Below are 21066 nucleotides of genomic sequence, written 5' to 3'. Positions count from 1 at the left end.
CTGAGCAAATAAATTGAACAAATTTGATTTCAAGTCATTGAGTCACAATGATCGTGGAGTCCCTTGATGCTATGTTTAGAGTTACTTTTCAGAATAGAGACCAATTTTGAATGTAATTTGCATTTGTTCTATTTCCTTTTTTTATATCAAGCATAAATGAATGAGTTACATCCATTATAAAAATGTATGAAAATAAAACATCTTCCATCTACATTGTACCAAGTGTTTTCAAATCCATTAGACTATAAATGGAACTACACTATAACCTCTGTACTCTGGGTGACGTTTTTGCGCAAAAACCCCCTCTTGCGCAAGAGGGGAGTTTTGCGCAAAAAGGAGCGGTCTACACTGCTCTTTTTTGCACAAAAGCCTCTTGCACAAAAACGGTTGCTCATTAATTATGCAAATAAGTGTGGCAATATTCCAGGCTGAGCTTCATTTGCATAACCTTTTCTACAAGAAGGCTACAGTGTAGACGTAGCCCTGTGGTACAGACCCTGGCAGGCAGGGGCAGAAGCAGCCCTGCACACTGCCATTCCTCCTCCCCACCACCTGGTGGAAGCACAGTGATGCTGGAGGCTTTTTCCCACCTCTTCTGTACTAGTTGGGGGAGACGGTGCCTAGGAGCAACAGGGGACAAAGAGTGCCAGATAAGTGTCCTACCCTCATTCCCCTCCTTTCCTAGCCCAGCAAAATCTTCAGTCCAGCAAACCCTGTTTCCCACGGTTGCTGGATTAGAGGTTCAAGTATATTGTATTGTGCTATACGAGACACAGTGGAAAAAAAATCTTTGATTTGTACCACGCCAGTGCTTCCTTTCCATTCATTTTGATGTAATGGAAAGTTTTGTATTATGTATTTTCATTGGCATTGCCAGGAGATTAATATTTGATTCTTGACTTCACATACGATGATCTGAGGTTTGGAAAAGAGGGAGGGGAATATTGTAGGCTCTAAAGAGGGAGACTAAATTTTATAAGATATAAAGATCTTACCTTGTATTTCAGTGTGGGTTCCTGTTGACTCTCAAAACACAATAAGTAAGCACTCTTCATCATTTGTTATCAATGGGGTTTTTGTATATATACTTGGTTTGGTGAGAGAAGCCAAATTGTGTCTGGAAATAACTGAATTTAAATTGTACTTTACAAAACGGAAACTTCTTTTTCCACAGCTGGGCTCTCATACATTTGGCAATAGTAAAACTAGCTCTGCACAACATTAAGAACTTTTTCCCCATTGCTGGTTTGGAATTTTTTGGTGAGTTAAATTCTGACTTCTATTTTACTTTGCTCTATAAGTGAGTTAGTAAAGTATTGGCATTTATATATGAAAAGTTGTCTTGCGCAATTTCTAACAGATGGAGTTGTATGTGTTATTTCAGGCTTTTTAAATCCATCCAGTTATCCTTTTCTGTAAGTTCTGTTGAAGCGCACATACATCCTCCCTATTTTTATTAAATATAAGAGCAGTAGAGTGACTATCATTCTGAATTTTTTTTCTTTTTTTTTTAGTTTTACTTAACTGTTTTTGGTACCTGAATAAATTCTCCCATGGGCTATTACTATCCAAAAAAAAAGAGAAAAATCTTCATAATATTGTTTCTGCTCTTTACTGCAGAATTCGTTTATTGCTATTAGTAGTATAGCAGTTTTATATTAGCATTATACCTTTGTGTTGCTCTTTAGACCTGCCTGTAACATCACCATTGGGTATTGCTGTGATTAAAAATTTGGAAAACTGGGAACAGATCCTTCAAGAGAGAGTGGATCAGTTTGAAGGCCCACCACCAAACTACATTAATACCTATCCCAGTGACCTTGGAGTGGGAGCTGGATCAGCTATTCTCCGCAACAAAGCCATGCTTGAACCTGAAAATACTCCATTCAGGTAAGACCTGCTTTTAGAAAGCTGTATCCATAGTTTGTGACATTTGACACATGCAGCTTTTGTGCAGAAACAGTCATAATTATCTAATGAATTTTGAGTTAAAAGAAAATGGTGATGATGCTAAGCCAAATAAACCTAACCTACAAATGTACCTTAATGAACTCAGCATAATATAGTACCTGTTTTTACTGATTAGATTTAATGCTACCTTTGAAAAGAAAAAATCAGCTTACACTTATTAGTGCCAGCTAATTAGAAAAAAAGGGGAAAGAATAATGAGATGTCAGGATGGAACAAGATGTCAGAACGGAGAACTGTTGGGCTGTGTCTAGACTGGCAAGTTTTTCCGCAAAATCATGTGATTTTGCGGAAAAACTTGCCAGCTGTCTACTCTGGCCGTTTGAATTTCCGCAAGAACACTGACGATCTCATGCAAGATCGTCAGTGTTCTTGCGGAAATACTGTGCTGCTCCCATTCGGGCAAAAGCCCTCTTGCGCAAACCATTTGCGCAAGAGGGCCAGTGTAAACAGCACAGTACTGTTTTCTGCAAAAAAAGCCCCAATTGCGAAAATGGCGATCGGGGCTTTTTTGCGGAAAACCGCGTCTAGATTGGCCACGGACGCTTTTCCGCAAAAAGTGCTTTTGCAGAAAAGCATTCTGCCAATGCTTTCCGTTAAAAGTATTTTCGGAAAATCAAGCCAATGTAGATGTAGCCTTGGTGTTTATCTAAGGCAGTGGTTCTTAACCTTACTGCAGCTTGCACCCCTTTGGTTCTCAAAATATGTTTTCGCACCCCTTATTAAAAATTATTGAAGTAGGTCAGTTTTAAACCTAAGATATATCATAAAAATCTGGCATGTCTCGCACCCCCAGAAAGGGCATCTCACACCCCCAGGCGGTGCGTGCACCCCAGGTTAAGAACCACTGATCTAAGGCTTAGGTCTTGCAAACACTTTGGTGGAACATGTACCATGCTTAAAGTGAAGGGCATGTTTATACTTAAGGGCATGTTTATACTTACCAGATGATCATTGTTCTGGAAGTCAGTTTTCTAGCGTTCGATTTAGTGGGTCTGATATAGACCCGTAAATTGAACACTGTGGGCATCTCCCACCAATATCTAGTACTCCTCCTGAAAGGAGTAAGGCAAACTAATGGGAGTTCCTGTCAGCCTCCTGCAGAAATGTGATGTAAGATACGTTTACTCCAGCAATGTAATTTCTGTAGCTAGAGCTGCATATCTTACTCTGTCATTCTGCTATAGTGTAGACCAGGCGTAAGTGTTTGCAGGATCTGGACCTAAATTAATGAACTTAAGAGTTTGAGAAGTTTACAGAACTCATATATGATTTATCTACTCATACTGTCCATGATTTGCGTAGTTGATGCTGCTACTGGGTTTTATTCCTAGTTCACTCTGACAGTCCATTGTTTTATTTTTTACCCTGTTTTTTCAAAAATGAATTTCAATAGTAATTTCCATTTTCAGTCCGAGAAACAATGTATATACTTCCGGGCCAGAGTCACAAAGGACCTTGTGCACAGTGACACTGAGCATTGCCATGCATAACTTGTAGATGCCTAGAAAATCACTTGGATTCACAAAGCCTGAGCTGAGCACCTAGACTCCCTATAAAATGAATGGGGAGATAGTAATTCCTCAGACTTTTATGAGTCCCATTGTGCACACTAGGTGGCTCCTTGCCTAAGCTCCCCAATGGGAGATGCCAAATGAAAGGGTGTGCACTAAGCCTTGCCCTTCTCTTTGAGATATGTGCCTATGTTGAGACTGGCAAGAGGTGTCTCCCTCACCTTAGTTCTCCGCTGCAAACCCTGCCTTGGCATTAGATAACTGCTCTGTTTTAGCAGGAAGCCAGGGGGTGAAAGGAAATAAAAGGCCTTCCCCTCCCTGTAGCTAGTGCTTAGGATACTTGCTTGAGATGTAGGATACTTTGTATCAGGGCTGGCTTTAGGAAGTGTGGGGCCCAATTCGAACCGTTTTGGCGGGGCTTCCCCCCCCATCCAGGATTTTTTGATGAGCAAAAAACCCCACACCACACACACAACAAACCACAACCACACACAAATATCACATCAGAAGTAGATCTGATCAAAATGTATACCAATATAGTTGAACATTTTCAAAAAAAAATGCCATCCTTTATTATGCAAAATTGTACACAAAATTAAATCAGTTGCCTTAAGTGTAGGTCAAATATTTTCAATTGCAAGCTATCCAATTTTTTCAGTACAGTTTAAAGTTTGATTTTTAAAGTTACCAGAGAGCATTGCATTTTTTGTTACATTGATTTACTTTTTAAATAGCAAAAATGGAGTCTGTTAAGAAAGTGTCACTTCTGTGGTCAAATTCCAGTCCTTAGTGATTTCAGCACCAATGATTTCACTGGGTAATATGGTACCTCACCACCAGTGCCTCCTTTGCACTGTGCTTCAACACATATTGCCTGCATGTTGAATCCAAGGTCAGTCTACACAAGATTTTATCAATGATTTTTGCTCAAGCCATCACTGAGACAAGACAAGGACTCTCAATTGATTCTAGTCAGCTCTGCCTTTAAACACTGGATGTAAAGTGTTAGATATAATTGAGGACTCCCAAATAGACTTTATACCACCAGAAATAAAACCTGTTTCCATCTTCTGTGACTTTCAGTTAGATGTGACTCACTATCCTCTGCTTAGTGTTCAAATTATGGTAGACCCTAAGCCAGGTCATATTACGTTCAGGTCTTTTAACCTTTTAATCATACAATATGGATAACACATTTCATTCTCCCAGCTCCAAGTCTTAAGTGAATGTCAACCCAAAAGAGCCAAAATTGATCACCTTGACACAGAAAGTGTGTCTATGGATCTCTGTGGCGAAGTAGGTTGTCTATATAAATAAGGTCTGCTTGTGAGACCTTTTCCTACAGTTGATTAACAGATGGCATTAGATAGCTCATTCAGACCACTGGCTGATAATTGTTAGTCACCCTGACCAGTCATTAACCATATCATGGACTCACCCTACTCTCCATTGTCTCTGTGATTCTCTGATAACCTGTGACAAAAAAGGAGGATGGAAAGGGAAACTGAAGGGAGAGACCTCTCTAAATTCACCAATCAAAGAGCAGTATTGCCAACCCAAATTCACAAGGAACGCCTATACAAAGTTATGAGACTGGTCTACAAATCATAAGATTTTTTTTAAAAATAAAACATGTTGGATTTGTATTGGCCTTTTGTTTCTTGAGTATTTAGGGTTCGTGTTTTAAAGCTTTCCTCCTTAGCTGGAAGGCCCAGAAGTATAGAGAACTTTTTTTTTAATGAAAGCTGAGATTCCTACATAATCAATTGACTCCAGGCCTTTAGAAAAACACCAAATGTTTTGAGACTCATGGTAAAACAATGGAGGAATTCTTGTGAGCCCATACTTTGCCCACAGTATAAATTAAAAAAAAGAAAACAATATCTTCTCCACTAAGCATCCTAATGAGATACTGCAAATGGTGAACTGAATTCAACATCTCCTGATATGAACAGGTATCAACCTAGTTTTTCATATTTCAGATGGGTTACCAGGAATCATACATGACAACATGAAATCTTTCCACTGACTGTTTTTTTGGTTTGGCTCTCACTCGCCAGCCACGTGTTGATCCCCGCATAAACCCAAACTGCACCGCGGGGCGCAAACAAACTGGCCGTGGGCAGCATACCAAGTTATTAATAAATATTTTATGAACCTTTCCCTTTTCTCTCTGCTGCCATGTATCATCTCCTTGCTCCATCATCTCCCCTGGTACCTGTTGCCCCCAAACTCCTCACTCTTCTCTGCTGTCCTGACTCCTGCCCTTCTCACTGCCCTCAGCTCTCCTGCAACCTGCCCCCCTCCACCAGCCCTTCTCTCCCCCCTGTGCCCACTCCTCCAGTAGCCCCACTCCGATCATGTGAGCTACCCCTCTTCTAGCACCTCCCTCTACACACCTGCCCTGCCGCTCTCCTCTGGTGCTGATCCCTCCCCTGCAGATGTCTGCCCTTCTGCTTCACCCCCAGAATCCCCTGTCACCTGCACCTTCCCTTAGCCCTGCTCCCTACTTGTGCCTCCCCGTTCCTTCACTGCCCCTGCCTCCTTTTTCCCTGATGCCCATCCCCTCACCATTCTCTGCCCCCATTTCCCTCATGCCCCTGTGCCCTCACACATGCTTTGCTCCATCCCCACCTTTCGCATACCCACCCCTTCTTTCAAGCCTTCTCCCAGCACCCCCCACCCCCCTCTAGCCCCCAATGCCCTTCCCCTCTCTTCTTCTCTCCCAGCATCACCCTGCCCCCCCTCCCACTGAAACCTCCCCTCCTGCCCTTTCCCTCATTATCTGCACTTGGCCCCCTGGGATTTGTCTCTTCTGCACCCCTGTCTCTTGGTACCTTCCCCTTTCTTCCCCCTCCGCACAAGCCTCTTCCTCTCCCACCCCTCCCCCTAGCTTCCTCCTTCCCCTACCTTTTGCCTTCTGCGGGGCCGGACTCCAAACTGCATGCACCGCTGCCGCTGCCGCCGCCTTTGCAGTTTCAAAATCCCGGGCTTGACGTCATGTTATGGCCGGGCCTCTCCCCACTCATCTGCATGGCGGCAGCAGCAGCCGGCAGCGTGCACAGGTAAGGGCAGGGATCCCAGCCGGTCGAGCCGAGGGAGTCGACTTCCGGGTGCTAGGCGCGGGGCCCCCTTAAGCACAGGGCCCGATTCAGCCGAATCGGCTTAAGGCTGGCCCTGCTTTGTATGCCCCCTGCATGTGAGGAGGAAAAAGGAATTGAACTGGGAACTGTAACAAAAGTGATTACAGAAGAGGGACAGGATCCTGGTTCTCCCACCTCACAGTTGAGTTGCTCCAACCACTCAGCTACAAAGTCACTCATGTTTGTATGCTCGCTCACTCTTAATAATCCAGTGATTCTTTTGCTGTTCATCCAAAGTGGAATACATCAGAATATCCTAGAGTCCAGTGGTTAGAGCATACACTTGAACAGTGGCAGAGCCCAATTCAAATCTCTTCTCTCTCTCTCTCTCTGGTGGAGGAGGGGGGACTTGAGCCAGGGATCTGCTGCTTCCCACCTCCCTCTTTAACCACTGGACTAAAAATCATGAGGCAGTTCTGCCTTCTCCCCTATCCTTCCAATTTTGTGTAAACTTGCCTCTGGGGGCCCAATCTGGTGAGGTCTGAGCATGTTTTCTAGATTGGATCCCACAGACAAGCTAGACAGAAGAATGCCTGTCTTCCTTTGGTTTGTGTATTGTATGAGGCTTAGGCATCTGGGGTATGTCTACACTACCCCCCTAGTTCGAACTAGGGGGGTAATGTATGCATACCGAACTTGCTAATGAAGCCTGGGATTTGAATTTCCCGGGCTTCATTAGCATAAAGCCGGCTCCGCCATTTTTAAAAGCCGGCTTGTTCGAACCCCGTGCTGCGCGGCTACACGCGGCACGGGCTAGATAGTTCGAACTATGTAGCCATTCCGATCTATCTGTACACCTCATTCCACGAGGCGTACAGATAGTTCGGAATAACTACATAGTTCGAACTATCTAGCCCGTGCCGCGTGTAGCCGCGCGGCACGGGGTTCGAACAAGCCGGCTTTTAAAAATGGCGGAGCCGGCTTTATGCTAATGAAGCCCGGGAAATTCAAATCCCGGGCTTCATTAGCAAGTTCGGTATGCATACATTACCCCCCTAGTTCGAACTAGGGGGGTAGTGTAGACATACCCCTGGATATTGAAGGTGGGGCTACAAGTGTGTATGTTCAGGGTCTGAAACTAGGCATTTAGGGAACTTCCACTGCTAAAATATAGGCACTGAGCAATTATAGGTTCCTAAATGGTTCAAAGCAGCAGAGTTCTTTTGTGAACCCCCGATTCTGGGATTTAGGCACTTAAAGTGCTGTTTAGGTGCTTAAGTCCTTTTATTAATCTTTGGATAACTTCTTTGCATTGTTTTACTTGCATTTTTATTCTACGCATAATCTATTCATTTCTGCTTTTCATGCATATTTAGTAGAACAGTTGCATAGTTGATACTTCTGCAGATTTTTGGTCACAGTTTCCTTTCTGAACATACATACATGCATTAAGTAATGCTTGTTCAAAAACTTGAAACATTGACTTTCATTTTCTTTCTTATGTGTTCTGATTAAACCTTCATAGGTGAGCAGCAGACTCTGATTCGGTCGATTTAATGTACCAGTACCTTCTCTCCACACATGCTTTTCAAGTATCATTTGAAGGCTTACGACGCATACTTTACGATGAAGTTTGATGTGGAACTGTCAAGTGCCATTACTATAGAAATAGGGATAACAGTGGTAACATCAACATGATAAATGACCACTAGGAAATATTTACATTCACTTCTGTTGAAATAATACACAGAAATTGATTAAACTAAGACATAAAATTGGATTTCTGTATCAACTAAAAGTATCGTAGAAACCACCTAAAGGATAAAACTAGCTGCTAATAGATTCTTACAGGTATCACTGAAATAGCACTGATATTTTTAGTCAATATAGTTGTCACTGTCTTGTTCATCATTATGATCTCTTTTGAGATGCGTGCGTTAGCACAGTCTTCTTTGCCTTGGCATGCTCACAGTTATGTGCAAGGAAGATTGTCCTAAGTATAGATGCAATTGATTGTTCAGTGATCCTTACTGGTACAGGCACAAATAAGTACTCACCTGGGAGTAACTCCATGTAATGTGGTTTCACAGAGGAAATCCAGGAAAAAAAATATTCCTAATGATTTGTCTTGGATAGAACACAGAGCATACAAATCCATCATTTTGCATCTAAAATGGTTTGGAGTCTCTTTACATTCTTTTTCCACATTTAACTGTGTTATGACCATGATGACTTTTATGTTGGAATTTAAGTTTTAAAAACCCTTTTTTCCCGTTCAGATCAAGGGATTATTCAGCACTTCCAGCTAAAAGACTATGGCATTTTCTTGTGAAACAAGAGCTCCTTCAGGAGACCTTCATAAGATACATATTCACTAAGAAAAGAAAGCAAAGTGAGGTAAACAAAACTAGCTATTGAACCTTCTTTTACATCATAAGTGTCTGCATTCTAATTTTTGTTTTAATATTTTCATTTTGGTTGGTACCTGAGCTCCTGCTTTTAAATCAACCTGGAAACATGCTGTTTATTCAGTACAAATCAAACTAAAATGTGTATTCTTAGACAAGTCATGACTGAGGGCTTGTATTCACTACACAGTGAATTAACACTGCAGTGATTGATCCAGCATAGGCGGATTTACCAGGTCTGCTTAGACGTGATAAATCTATTTCCAAGTGCTCTCCCATCTACTCGGGTACTCTATGAGAATGAGAAGAGTATCCAGAGTTTACAGGAGAGCAACCCCTGCTCACCTTACTATGAAATAAGCAAGCACTTTGTTTCTATAAATATATGCATATATGCATGTGTAATATATACATATACATAATATTATATAGTTATATATAATATTGAATTTTATGAATATCATAATTACAACTGAAATAAGTTGCAATTAAATTTAAACTTTTAAAAGTACCTAAAACTGGAAATAAGTGTACTAGTTAATGTCTTAATACTTCCTGTAAGTATGAAGTTTGTGTGTGTTTTGCTTCTCCATTTATTTACTATGTCATGCCTTTTTTTTTTTTTAAGAAAAGGATATGTAAATTTATTTTCAAGTCTAATAAAATTGTGGATAAATACTTTATACCATGCATTTTGTGTTCATCAAGGAGGCATTTCATATTAAGTGAGTTTGTTTAGATTACTGTCTTAGTTTCTGTATCTTTTATAGAAAATTACAAACACATCTGTCATCATTTACTGAAAAGGGTGGCCTTTTAAATCTAGTTTGGAATGTTTCATTCTTTTTTTTATATTTGTTTGTGCATGTGTTTTGTGTTTGTGACTGTGTGGTGTTATGTAGTCTGTAGAAGATCGTGTGGAGCAGGTCAAACAAAACTGCGTAGCAGAAGATCACAAAAACAAGGTAGTATCCCTTCTCCCAAACCTTTAGCACATTCTTAAAAGTTCTGTGGGACTGGCTTTTCTTTTCTGATATGACTGGCAGTAGCTAAATGTTCTATGTAATTTCTGTGTGTCAGACTTAATCAGTGCATTAACTTCGGATGTCCTATAATTGGGATAAGTGAATACCTTGTAAATTGTGTTACGCACACAACCTGTGGGTTCTCTTAACTTTCAAATATACTATATTTGAAATATAAACAGTTTTTTAGAATGCAAGTGAGTGTAAAAATTCTAAAGTTTAGCTTCCTAACCATTGCTAAGGCCACTGAACTTTTCTTGCATGAGTTCCTACAGATTTTTGCGGGTCTGTCCATACCACTACAAAAATTTATTATATGCCCATTACAATTACTGGTAAATGTTTTATAGGTTGAAGCGGATCTTGGCTATCCCGGGGGAAAAGCAAAAATAATTCACAAAGAATCTGATATGATAATGGCATTTGCAGTTAATAAGGTAAAAGCCAATAGTATTATTACTAACAATACTATTATTACTTTATTTAATTGTTGTGTTTGTATTGCTCTAAGATCTTAATTAAAACTAGTGTATGTTATCTGTACTGTGTAGGCAAACAGCAGCGAAATTGTTTTGGCATCTACACATGATGTACAAGAACTTGATGTTTCAGCTCTGTTGGCTGCTCAGTCATTTATATGGATTGGGGAAGAATATGACCGAGAATCAAAAAGGTTAGTTTTTTTTCTTTGCAGTTATATTTAAGATAACTTTTTACTTTGAAAGTACAGGCACACAACTGCAGATAGTTCACATTTTGGCATTATTAATAATAAAACATATAGCCTTCATCCATAGATCTCAAGGCACTTTACAAAGGCAGCAAAGCACCAATATCCTCATTTTACTGATGGAGAAATGGAGGCACAAAGTTTTAACTGGCTTGCCCAAGGTCACATAGTTTTTTTACAGTAGGCCAGCAGATAAGACCAAGGCAATGGATCAGTGTCCACATTGCACTTCCTCAGTTCCCAGCCTGAGCCAGGGAAGCTAATGATCCAATCAGCTGTCATAATGCTGTGAAGAATCCTAGTCACATGACACCTACACTAAGAAGCAGCAGCAGAGACGAGACCAGGTTTCCTGTTCTGCTGCTTTAACCACTGGGGGTTTTTTTGTTTGTTTTTTTAAAGGGCAGTCTTTTCAAAATATCATGTATGTCTGCTTGAAGTACAGGCAGTCCCCGAGTTACGCGGATCCGACTTATGTCGGATCCGCAGTTACGAATGGGGCACTTCCTCTCCCTGGTCTCGAGCAGGCCAGGGAGAGGAAGCAAAGCGGCGGCGGAACGCGCGGCCAGCTGACAGCCCAGACGCGTCTGGGCTGTCAGCTGGCCGCGCGCTCCGCTCTGCTCCCCCCCCCCCCTGCAGACCAGGGGGAGGGGGAGGGGGAGCAGAGCAGAGCAGAGCGGCGGAACGCGCAGCCAGCTGACAGCCCAGACGCGTCTGGGCTGTCAGCTGGCCGCGCGTTCTGCCGCTCTGCTCTGCTCTGCTCTGCTCCGCTCCGCTCCGCTCTGCTCTGCTCTGCTCTGCTCTGCTCCCCCTCCCCCTGGTCTGCAGACCAGGGGGAGGGGGAGGGGGAGCAGAGCGGAGCACGCGGCCAGCTGACAGCCCAGACGCGTCTGGGCTGTCAGCTGGCCGCGCATTCCGCCGCTCTGCTCTACTCTGCTCCCCCTCCCCCTGGTCTGCAAACCATGGGGGGGGGGGGGGGCAGAGCGGAGCATGCGGCCAGCTGACAGCCCAGACGCGTCTGGGCTGTCAGCTGGCCGCGCGTTCCGCCGCTCTGCTCTACTCTGCTCCCCCTCCCCCTGGTCTGCAGACCTGGGGGATAGCCACGGCGCGTCTGGGCTGTCCCGCTGCCCGCGTGTTCCGCCGCTTTGCTCCCCGTCCCCCTGGTCTGCAGACCAGGGGGACGGGGAGCAAAGCAGAGCAAAGCCACGGAGCCCGAGGGCAGCAGGATAGCCACGGCGCGTCTGGGCTGTCCCGCTGCCCCCGTGCTCCGCGGCTTTGCTCCGGACGCCTGTAGTACAGCAGCTGGGGCGCTGCCGGTTGGTCCCGTAGCGCCGCTCTGGGTGCCACTGGACCAACCCAGCAGCACCCCAGCTGCTCTGCCCCAGGTGTCCCCTAGTCAGCAGCTGCTGAAAATGACCAGTGGCTGACTACAGGAAGCCCCTGCCCCGGGCTTCCTGGAATCAGCCGCTGATCAGTTTCAGCAGCAGCTGACTTGGGGATGCCTGGGGTTCTTAAGTTGAATCTGTATGTAAGTCAGAACTGGCGTCCAGATTCAGCCACTGTTGAAACTGATCAGTTTCAGCAGCGGCTGAATCTGGACGCCAGTTCCGACTTACATACAGATTCAACTTAAGAACAAACCTACAGTCCCTATCTTGTACGTAACCCGGGGACTGCCTGTATGTGAAATTGCTTATATAATAAAAGTTAAAAAATTGTTAATTTGTATTTCCTTTGCTAGCATTTTCACTGCCAGTCCCTTTTTTATAATCTTAATTATAATGAGGCTAGCAAGCACTACTGCGAGAGACAGGAATAATTATACCTTTGGATTTCCACACTCTTGGTGTTTCTGAAGAGCACCTAGTTATGATTTCAGAGTCCTATCTGTAACATCTTCACATAGTGGTGACCTATATCTCTCTCCTTCCAGATAGGGTATTTGCGCTTTCAATCCCTCACACTGGGATCTAAATTCTGTGGTTAACTTTTTTTCCAGAGGATAAAATGGTGTACACCAATTATCAACCATCCTTAAAGCAAAACACACTATATTTTAGGGTGAAAGCATTACAGAGAAAACATTTGAAAATGATAAGTTCTTATGAGCATGCTAAACATTTACCAAAGATCTTGCATCAGGCTTTGGGGTGTCTTAGTTGAATTCCTTCCAACCCTTCCACATGGGTTTGGGCCTCCATTTGCTGAATCAAACTGAAGATCCTATGGCAATTTAAACTCCACCTCCATTTTACACCAGCAGGCTTTCTTTGACTTCTGGCCTCTGAAAATCGCATTTGAACCAGCCAGCATATGCAGGCCTCTCAGGGCTGGTACCTTTTTGGAGGAGTTTACAACTTGAATGATTAATCATTCCCCTTCCCACCACTGCTGGTTTTGTTTCCTGGAGGAACTCCCCTCCAATGTTGCATGCAGTCCTTGGCCCACAGAGATTCATAAGCCATTAAATTAAAAAAAAATTAAATTAATGGAGATTGCCTATCTCCTAGAACTGGAAGGGACCTTGAAAGGTCATTGAGTCCAATCCCCTGCTTACACAGCAGGACCAAGTACCACCCTTGATGAATTTTTGCCCCAAATTCCTAAATGGCCTCCACAAGGATTGAACTCACAACCCTAGGTTTAGCAGGCCAATGCGCAAACCACTGAGCTATCCCTCCCCCCAAATGAAAGTTATCATAAACTTAATAATAACAGGCTCTCTAATATAGAATGCAATTGCTATCTATTACTTAAAAGAAATGTAACAGTGATAAAGCATTATACTGATATCTTTTTACAGTTCAGATGATCTTGACTTTCGTGGTTCTACCACAACACTCACTCAGTCAACTGCACCATCATTTGGAGTAAATCAGATGCAGTCATCTTCACCTATGCCATGGTTAGGTAGTGGACAAACTAGTACTGGAGCTGGTGTGGTATGTAGTTGGTTTGTTTGATATTTATGTAGTAGGTTAATTCAAAGATCTACACTGAGAAGCCTGCTTTCATTTTATTCTGAAATGATATAGGATGGGTCATAGGATGACAATCAGCTGGCAAAAAATGCCAAACTAAATGTTATCTTATATTAATAATTTTGGATTGTCAGACCTATAACTTGTTTCACTAATCAATGAATAGTGTAGACTAAGTTCCCCACACTTTTTAAAATATATCTGAGATTTATTTTCTTTCTTCTACAGTTGATTATATGTGCTGTATTCCTAAATTTGTTTTGATTCTTTAAATTAATACACTACCATTATTATCTTTTTTCCATGACAGATTTCTTTTTTAAAAAATGCCAATTTAAAGATGATACTTAACTTTCTGTTTCAGGCTCCATTTAAGGAGCTTTAGTGGGATGTGCCTAAAACTGAGCACATGCTTAAGTTCTGTCCTGACTAGGAATCCTTTCCTGAATTCAGGCCTTAGTTGCTGTGTTGTAACTAAAAGTAATTGAATCAGTATATGGTTAACTATCAACAGTCTATAGATCGCAGACAAAAAGATAGTCCATAGTGTATTAATAAATACAATATATTGTGTTAATGTTATTCAAAAGTATTATTAATCTTTGAATTTCACAAATTGAATATATTTCTTTTACATGAAGCTCATTAAAAGAAATCTGAATAATGTCAAGAGAATGGCATCACATCCAGTCCATCAGTATTGTAAGTAATTTCTATTTAGTGGAGCAAAAAAATGTGTTTTTCAAAATGTAATACAGAATACATATTATGATATTTTCCTGCTGATTAATAACTCAACTATATTTTCCTTCCCTCCTCCAGATCTCACAGGAGCCCAAGATGGTAGTGTTCGAATGTTTGAATGGACACGGCCACAGCAACTGTTATGCTTCCGACAAGCTGGCAATGCAAGGGTTACGAGAATGTATTTCAATTCCCAGGGCAATAAGGTTAGTCCTCTCAAAATAGGGTTTTTTTCTCTGCTTTTTAAGTAAAGTTTTGATTTTACCAAGACACTTTCACCAGCTTTTAACCAAAGGGGGAGCATACAAAAATGTCTAGCACATGTTAGAATGTAGAAGGGATTGTTTCAACACACACAAAACAAAAAATACAATCAGTCAAAGATTGTTAAAGCTACATGTGGATATTTAAGTTCAGACACTCTTCAAATATACATCTGCTGTACTGAGTAAGAAACTTTCAGTAATTCATACTAATTATCATTGTAGAGGCTAACTGCTTAATTATTAGTTCTGGAAACAGTTACTACCATGAGTAACCCAGCTTAAAGTCAAAGCTATTCACTCAGTAGTAAATTTTTTTGCGGAAACAGGTCCTTATTTTGTTTGCATAAAGCCTCATTTAGCAGGAACCAATCAGCTGGCAACCACTTGCTCTGAGGAAGAAGAGTTGCTCATCTAAGTACCAAAATAAGTAATGGGTTCATGATTCTGATCTTAAATAGGATTTTGATGAAGGGCAATCAACTTGGGTGAGGGCCACAGCATCACTGATGGAATATTACAAAAGAATTGTGGAATATTATGGCAGCATATATCTTTATAGTACTGTGCGTAAACTGGTTGTCCAAAAAAATTATCTGATTTATTCCTCCACTGTCATCAGTCAAGCTCAAGATTGAGGCCAAGCTACCTTGCAGTTTAAGTACAGAGAGACTAGTATCGAAATATCTTCTATTTCTAGAGAGTTTAGAAATATAAGATATTTTCAGGAAAGTGAGATAAATACAATACTAGATTTCTATTATGTTGCTTTTTATATTGAGCACATTTTGCAAAAGTCTTAGCAGAAAAATGGTAGCATGATTATAAATATATTTTTGTTGTTTCTGTGACAGAGAGGTGCAGATATGTCAAACTTTGAAAATCATCTAAGGCTTGATTCTCTAGTGTTATCTGGCTGCTTTGTGCTGCTTTCCTGGAGCAAAGAAGCTGTAAACTTGCTTTAACTCTCCTGTATGGAGGGGAATGCTACAATGCACAGAGCCACCATTCTGACACATACTTCACTTCCTGTGCTGATCTGAGAGGTTCAGATGCATGGCTGGAGTTGCCAGCTTCCAGAGTGTCTCTGAAGACATATGAGCCACCAGATATTAATTAGAGCAGACTTCAGGCTGCTGTAACTAATATTAGTGGACTCAATCCTTGCCCAGAGAGTCCTAGGATTGGGGAGCATAAAGTGTCTTTAAAACCGTGGTCCCCAACACGGTGCCCGCGGGCGCCATGGCGCCCGCGGGGGCACTTGCATGCGCCCGCCAGGTGCTCGGGGCTGGCTTGCGGGGAGCGTCGGCCTCAGGCGCGCGGCGCTTGCAGGGGGGGGGGCGGGCGCCGGCCCCGGGCGCGCGGCGCTTGCGGGGGGGGGGGGCGCTGGCCCCGGGCGCGCAGCGCTTGCGGGGGGGGAGGGGCGCCGGCCCCGGGCGCGCGGCGCTTGCAGGGGGGAGGGGAAAGCGCCGGCCCCAGGCGCACGGCGCTTGCGGGGGGGGGCCCCGCCCCCGGGCAAGCGGGCGCGCAAGTGTCCCCGCCCCCTGGCGCCCGGCGGGCGAACGGCCACACCCCCTGGCGCCCGACAACCTCAAAGGTTGGGGACCACTGCTTTAAAATATCCTTCTCCCCCACTTCCTTGTCATTCACATGGGTCTTGCACAAAGAATCTGGGCCAAGAAATCTGGCCCTCAGTTTCAAAACTATTGCTTAATGTTTTGATTTTCTTATTCTTTACTAATAGATATTTTTTGTGAAAACTAGGGATCAGATTCACTCACACTCCAGTTGCTTCGTGACACCATGATGATGTAAATCATCTGTAAACTACACTTACCTGTTTATTAAAATTAGATATGTATCTCCAGCACAAAGTAGCTGTAATGTACAAGCCAGTATGGTACATGATTTGTTTTTGAAGTGGTCATCTACTCTCTGCTTCAAGTCTAAGTCCTTTTGCTGAGGTAAATGTTCTCAGAGCAATTGATTTTTTTATCTTTTATGGAAGCTTTTGAATAAACAGTAAGCCTAATACTCCCCTCTGGTTTATCAGTTTTTACCAGTGTAATGCCATTGATTCCTGTGGAATCGTACTGGTATAAAAGTAGAGACATGAATAGAAATCAGTTTTGTTTATACATATTATAGCTTCTGCATTCTCTTCCTCTGTTTCATAGCTAGGAATAAAAACAGGATTTTATTGAACAATTTGTCTCCTGTTGTTTATCCTCACACAAAGAAATAATCCCCTCTCCACAACATTGTAGTTCATTGTTGCGTGAGGGATGATGTTGTGGAGTATTAGGACTTCAGGTAGGGAAAGCAGAGGAGCGTCTAAATGGGAGACACCTTCTGTTTTTCATTCAGATTTGTGTATAAATAAAAGAAAAAGAAAACAGAACTAGCAGAATTGGTTTCAAAAGTTTTTCTGTTAGGTGGCAATGATCCTAAGGAATCATTTAATATAAATTATTTAGAGGTGGTAACTGATTATACATCTAAGAGTTCATTGAGAAAATGTTTTCCTGTCCCACAAAAGTGTTTTAAAATTTCAAAAATGTTTCCATCGTGTATCAGGACAAAATAGAGACCTTTTAAATGTTTTCCATGGGAAACCAGAGTGAGACATCCACCACAGAACAGTTAGTAGTTTCATGGTTAAGGCACTTGTTATGGATTGGGAGATACAGTTGCAGGTCCTTGCTCTGAATCAGACTTGCCCCAACTTGAACCTGGTTTCCTTCAATCTACGTAAGTGGCCTAAACACCATTCTATTGGCTGTTCTGGGTGTGTCTGTTTCTGGTTCTGACACGAAATTCCATTCGGGACCTGAAAATGAGAAGCTTTCCCTTGAACAACTCAACATTTTTCATTTTAAAAAGTACAAAAGACAACCCCACAAATCTACTGCTACTGGAACGAACACCAGTTCCATTGCCAACATATAAGCAGGTCAGAAAGCAGTTGCTCTTAAGCCACTAGACACAGAGAGACACTTCCTCTCTTCATCTCACAAGCAGAATCATGTTATTCTTCTAAAACAGGGTTCTGAAACTTCATTACTACACCTCCCCAGGAGGGGAAACCAAAGCCTGGGCCTATCTGAGCCCCAGGGCAGGGGGCTTTTACTTCAGCTCCAGGCAGTGGGACTCAGGATTCACCTCTTGGCCACAGCAAGTCTAAGTCAGCCCTGGTGACCACATTAAAATAGGATCACAACCCACTTTGGGGTTCTGACCCTCCATTTGAGAATTACTGTTCTAAAATTTAATTGTGCTGACATGCAAGATGGGCAGCACTCAGTCTTGGACCAGTGGCGGATGGTGGCAAATTTAAGAGCTCTGTGGGTGAATGATATACAAGGGTGTCTAGTGTGACGTTCAGCCTAAGCGAGAAAACTGAAGATGTATGTTTGGTCCAGTTGAACAGCTGGAATGGCAGTATGACACCTGGAAAGAGGTTGATGCTAGAGATTAGCTATGGCTCCTTCTCAGTTTGGACCAAGTCTTGTCAAAGAATTCCCTCTCTGAAAAAGGAGCTCGCTGGAATATCCCCCCCAGCTTGTGTGATCTCACCCCTAATTTCTGTCTGCCTGCCTGCCTCCCTAGGCTGGAATAAGTAGAGTCCTCTTTGCCATCATTTTAATGTAAGGTTTATAAAAAAGAGTTCATCCACTGATTCTTTCCTGCTGTCCATCTTGCAGAAGTGGGATTGGTTCATACTAGAGTAATTGCCAGCTGGCAGGCATCTCCTGCTCTGTTCCTGGATGTGCTTAAGGCTTTGAAACACTTCATAATACAAATGTGTTAAACTCTCTTGTTCAAAAGAAGCAGATGCCTGGGATTGAGCCCACTGGGGAGCCATTCAGGGAATATCAGCCCACTCTGGCTCCATTGTACAATAAGGAACAGGGAAGGGAAAGGGAGGAGGAAGCCCCCCTGGAAGCAAGTATGTGGGGGGTAGAGAAGCTCCAGAGGGTTAGCGAGGGAGGGAGTGACTCAATAGGAAACAGATGCTCAGTTATAAGAAGGAAGTTGCCAAATAGTTTGGAGGAATTTGCCGCCACCTGAATTATGTTGCCCTCAGCAGCCATATTTTCTGATTTTTTCAAGATTGATCCTCTATATTTTACTGTGTATGCAAAGACAAACTGACTTCATTTTACTTTAATCTTATTAAAACCTTAAGGGAATAGAGGTGACTTGCTTTGAGTTAGGGATGTTTTGGCATCCTTCAAGATAGTTCCAGGACAACAAAAGGAATCTCAGACAGTCCCCCACATTTAGGGACAGCTGGAATAATTAAAATCACATCATAGAACTACTAAAGCCAGTCTTCACACTCACAGGGTTGTGAAGACTAGCATGAAAGAAGTTTTAAAGAGCATTTAAAATAGTATGTTGGTGAAACACATAGGATATTCAGAATCTCAGGTGTGATCTAAAGGTTTAATTGCCACTCATTTGTGTTGATCTTCTTTGATGGGAAGCGACTGTCTAGGAAGGAGCATGGCGGAAAGGGATCTAGGGGTCATAGTGGACAACAAGTTGAATATGAGTCAACAGTGTGATACTGTTGCAAAAAAAGCAAATATGATTCTAGGTTGTATCACAGGTATGTTGTAAGCAAAACTCGTGAAGTCATTCTGCCGCTCTACTCTGCACTAGTTAGGCCTCAGCTGGAGTACTGTGTCCAGTTCTGGGTGCCACATTTCAAGAAAGATGTGGAGAAATTGGAAAGGGTACAGAGAAGAGCGACAAGAATGATTAAAGGTCTAGAGAACATGACCTATGAAGCTAGGCTTCATGAACTGGGCTTGTTTAGTTTGGAAAAAAGAAGATTAAGGGGGGACATGATAGCGGTTTTCAAATATCTAAAAGGGTGTCACAAGGAGGAAGGAGAAAATTTGTTCCTCTTGGTTTCTGAGGACAGAACAAGGAGTAATGGGCTTAAAGTGCAGCAAGGGAGGCTTAGATTGGACATTAGGAAAACATTCCTAATTGTCAGGGTGGTCAAATATTGGAATAAATTGCCAAGGGAGGTGGTGGAATCTCCCTCTCTGGAGATATTTAAGAACAGGGTTAGATAGACATCTGTCAGGGATGGTGTAGACGGAGCTTGGTCCTGCCTTGAGGGCGGGACTCGATGACCTCTCGAGGTTCCTTCCAGTTCTATGATTTGCCACACATAATACAATGCAGCTCCTCCAAAATCATTCCTGAATTATTTTTATAGGACACCATCTTGGGTTTTTTTCATTAAACTTGTTTTGGGTTCAGGGTATTAGTTCTAACATGCGTACTGGTATTTAAAATAAAAAAATTAAAAATAATCTGCTTCAAGCTTATGTGGCAATATTTTTGAAAACACCCGAGTCCCTGGTTTCAAAAGATGGCTTCATCAGAAAGAGACTTACTACTTGCAATGAGATAAGAGGGAAGGTCCTTTCATGGAGTGATAACTGGTTAAAAGCAGGAAACAAAGAGTAGGAATAAATGGTCAGTTTTCAGAGTGGAGAAAGGTAACTAGTGGAGTCCCCTAAGGGTCTGTCCTGGGATCTAACCTATTTATAAATGATCTAAAGAAAGGGGTAAACAATGAGGTGGCAAAATTTGCAGATGATACAAAACTGCTCAAGATAGTTAAGAACAATGCAGGCTGTGAAGAGCTTCAAAAAGATCTCGCCAAATTAAATGATTGGGGAACCAAATGGTAAATGAAATGTAATGTTGATAAATGTAAAGTAATGCACATTGGAAAAAATAATTCCAACTGTACATACAATATGATGGGGACTAATTTAGCTACAACTATTCAAGAGAGGGATCTTGGAGTCATTGTGGATAGTTCTCTGAAAACATCCACTCAGTGTGCAGAGGTAGTCAAAAAAGCAAATAGAATATTAGGAATCATTAAAAAAGTGATAGAGAATAAGACAGAGAATATCTTATTGCCTCTATATAAAACCACGGTACGCCCATATCTTGAATACTGTATACAGATGTGGTCACCTCATCTCAAAAAAGATTTATTGACATTGGAAAAGGTACAGAGAAGGGCAACAAAAATTATTAGAGGTTTGGAACAGGTCCCATATGAAGAGAGATTAAAGAGACTTGGACTTTTCAGCTTAGAAAAGAGAAGACTAGGGAGGGATATGATAGAGGTCTATAAAATCATGACTGGTGTGGAAAAAGTGAATAAGGAAAATATATTTACAAATTTCCACAATATAAGAACTAGGGGTCACCAAATGAAGTTAATAGGCAGCAGGTTTCAAACAAACAAAAGGAAGTTTTTCTTCACTCAATGCATAGTCAACTTGTGGAACTTCTTGCCAGAGGATGTT

At 42.2% G+C, this 21066-nt stretch overlaps 1 protein-coding gene across 4 annotated transcripts in view; it reads left to right on the top strand.

Annotated features, from left to right (window-relative positions):
• Positions 1-21066, top strand: part of DMXL2 (Dmx like 2) — a 151631-nt gene that overhangs the window by 122210 nt on the left and 8355 nt on the right. For 2 of the 4 annotated variants that reach the window (XM_075897232.2, XM_075897231.2), the window contains exons 31-39: positions 1175-1260; positions 1689-1890; positions 8845-8962; positions 9876-9938; positions 10349-10435; positions 10550-10671; positions 13532-13670; positions 14351-14411; positions 14532-14659. In XM_075897232.2, coding sequence (XP_075753347.2) covers positions 1175-1260; positions 1689-1890; positions 8845-8962; positions 9876-9938; positions 10349-10435; positions 10550-10671; positions 13532-13670; positions 14351-14411; positions 14532-14659 — 1006 coding nt within the window. The remainder of the gene's footprint in view (positions 1-1174; positions 1261-1688; positions 1891-8844; positions 8963-9875; positions 9939-10348; positions 10436-10549; positions 10672-13531; positions 13671-14350; positions 14412-14531; positions 14660-21066) is intronic. The other 2 variants (XM_089782037.1, XM_089782035.1) reach the window with 1 other exon arrangement.

The sequence above is a fragment of the Pelodiscus sinensis genome, chromosome 14 (genome assembly GCF_052426305.1).
Source record: "Pelodiscus sinensis isolate ZL-2025 chromosome 14, ASM5242630v1, whole genome shotgun sequence".
In the NCBI taxonomy this organism is placed as follows: domain Eukaryota; kingdom Metazoa; phylum Chordata; order Testudines; family Trionychidae; genus Pelodiscus; species Pelodiscus sinensis.
The sequence above is the reverse complement of the archived record's forward strand: the minus strand, read 5'-3'. Positions and strand labels throughout refer to the sequence as shown.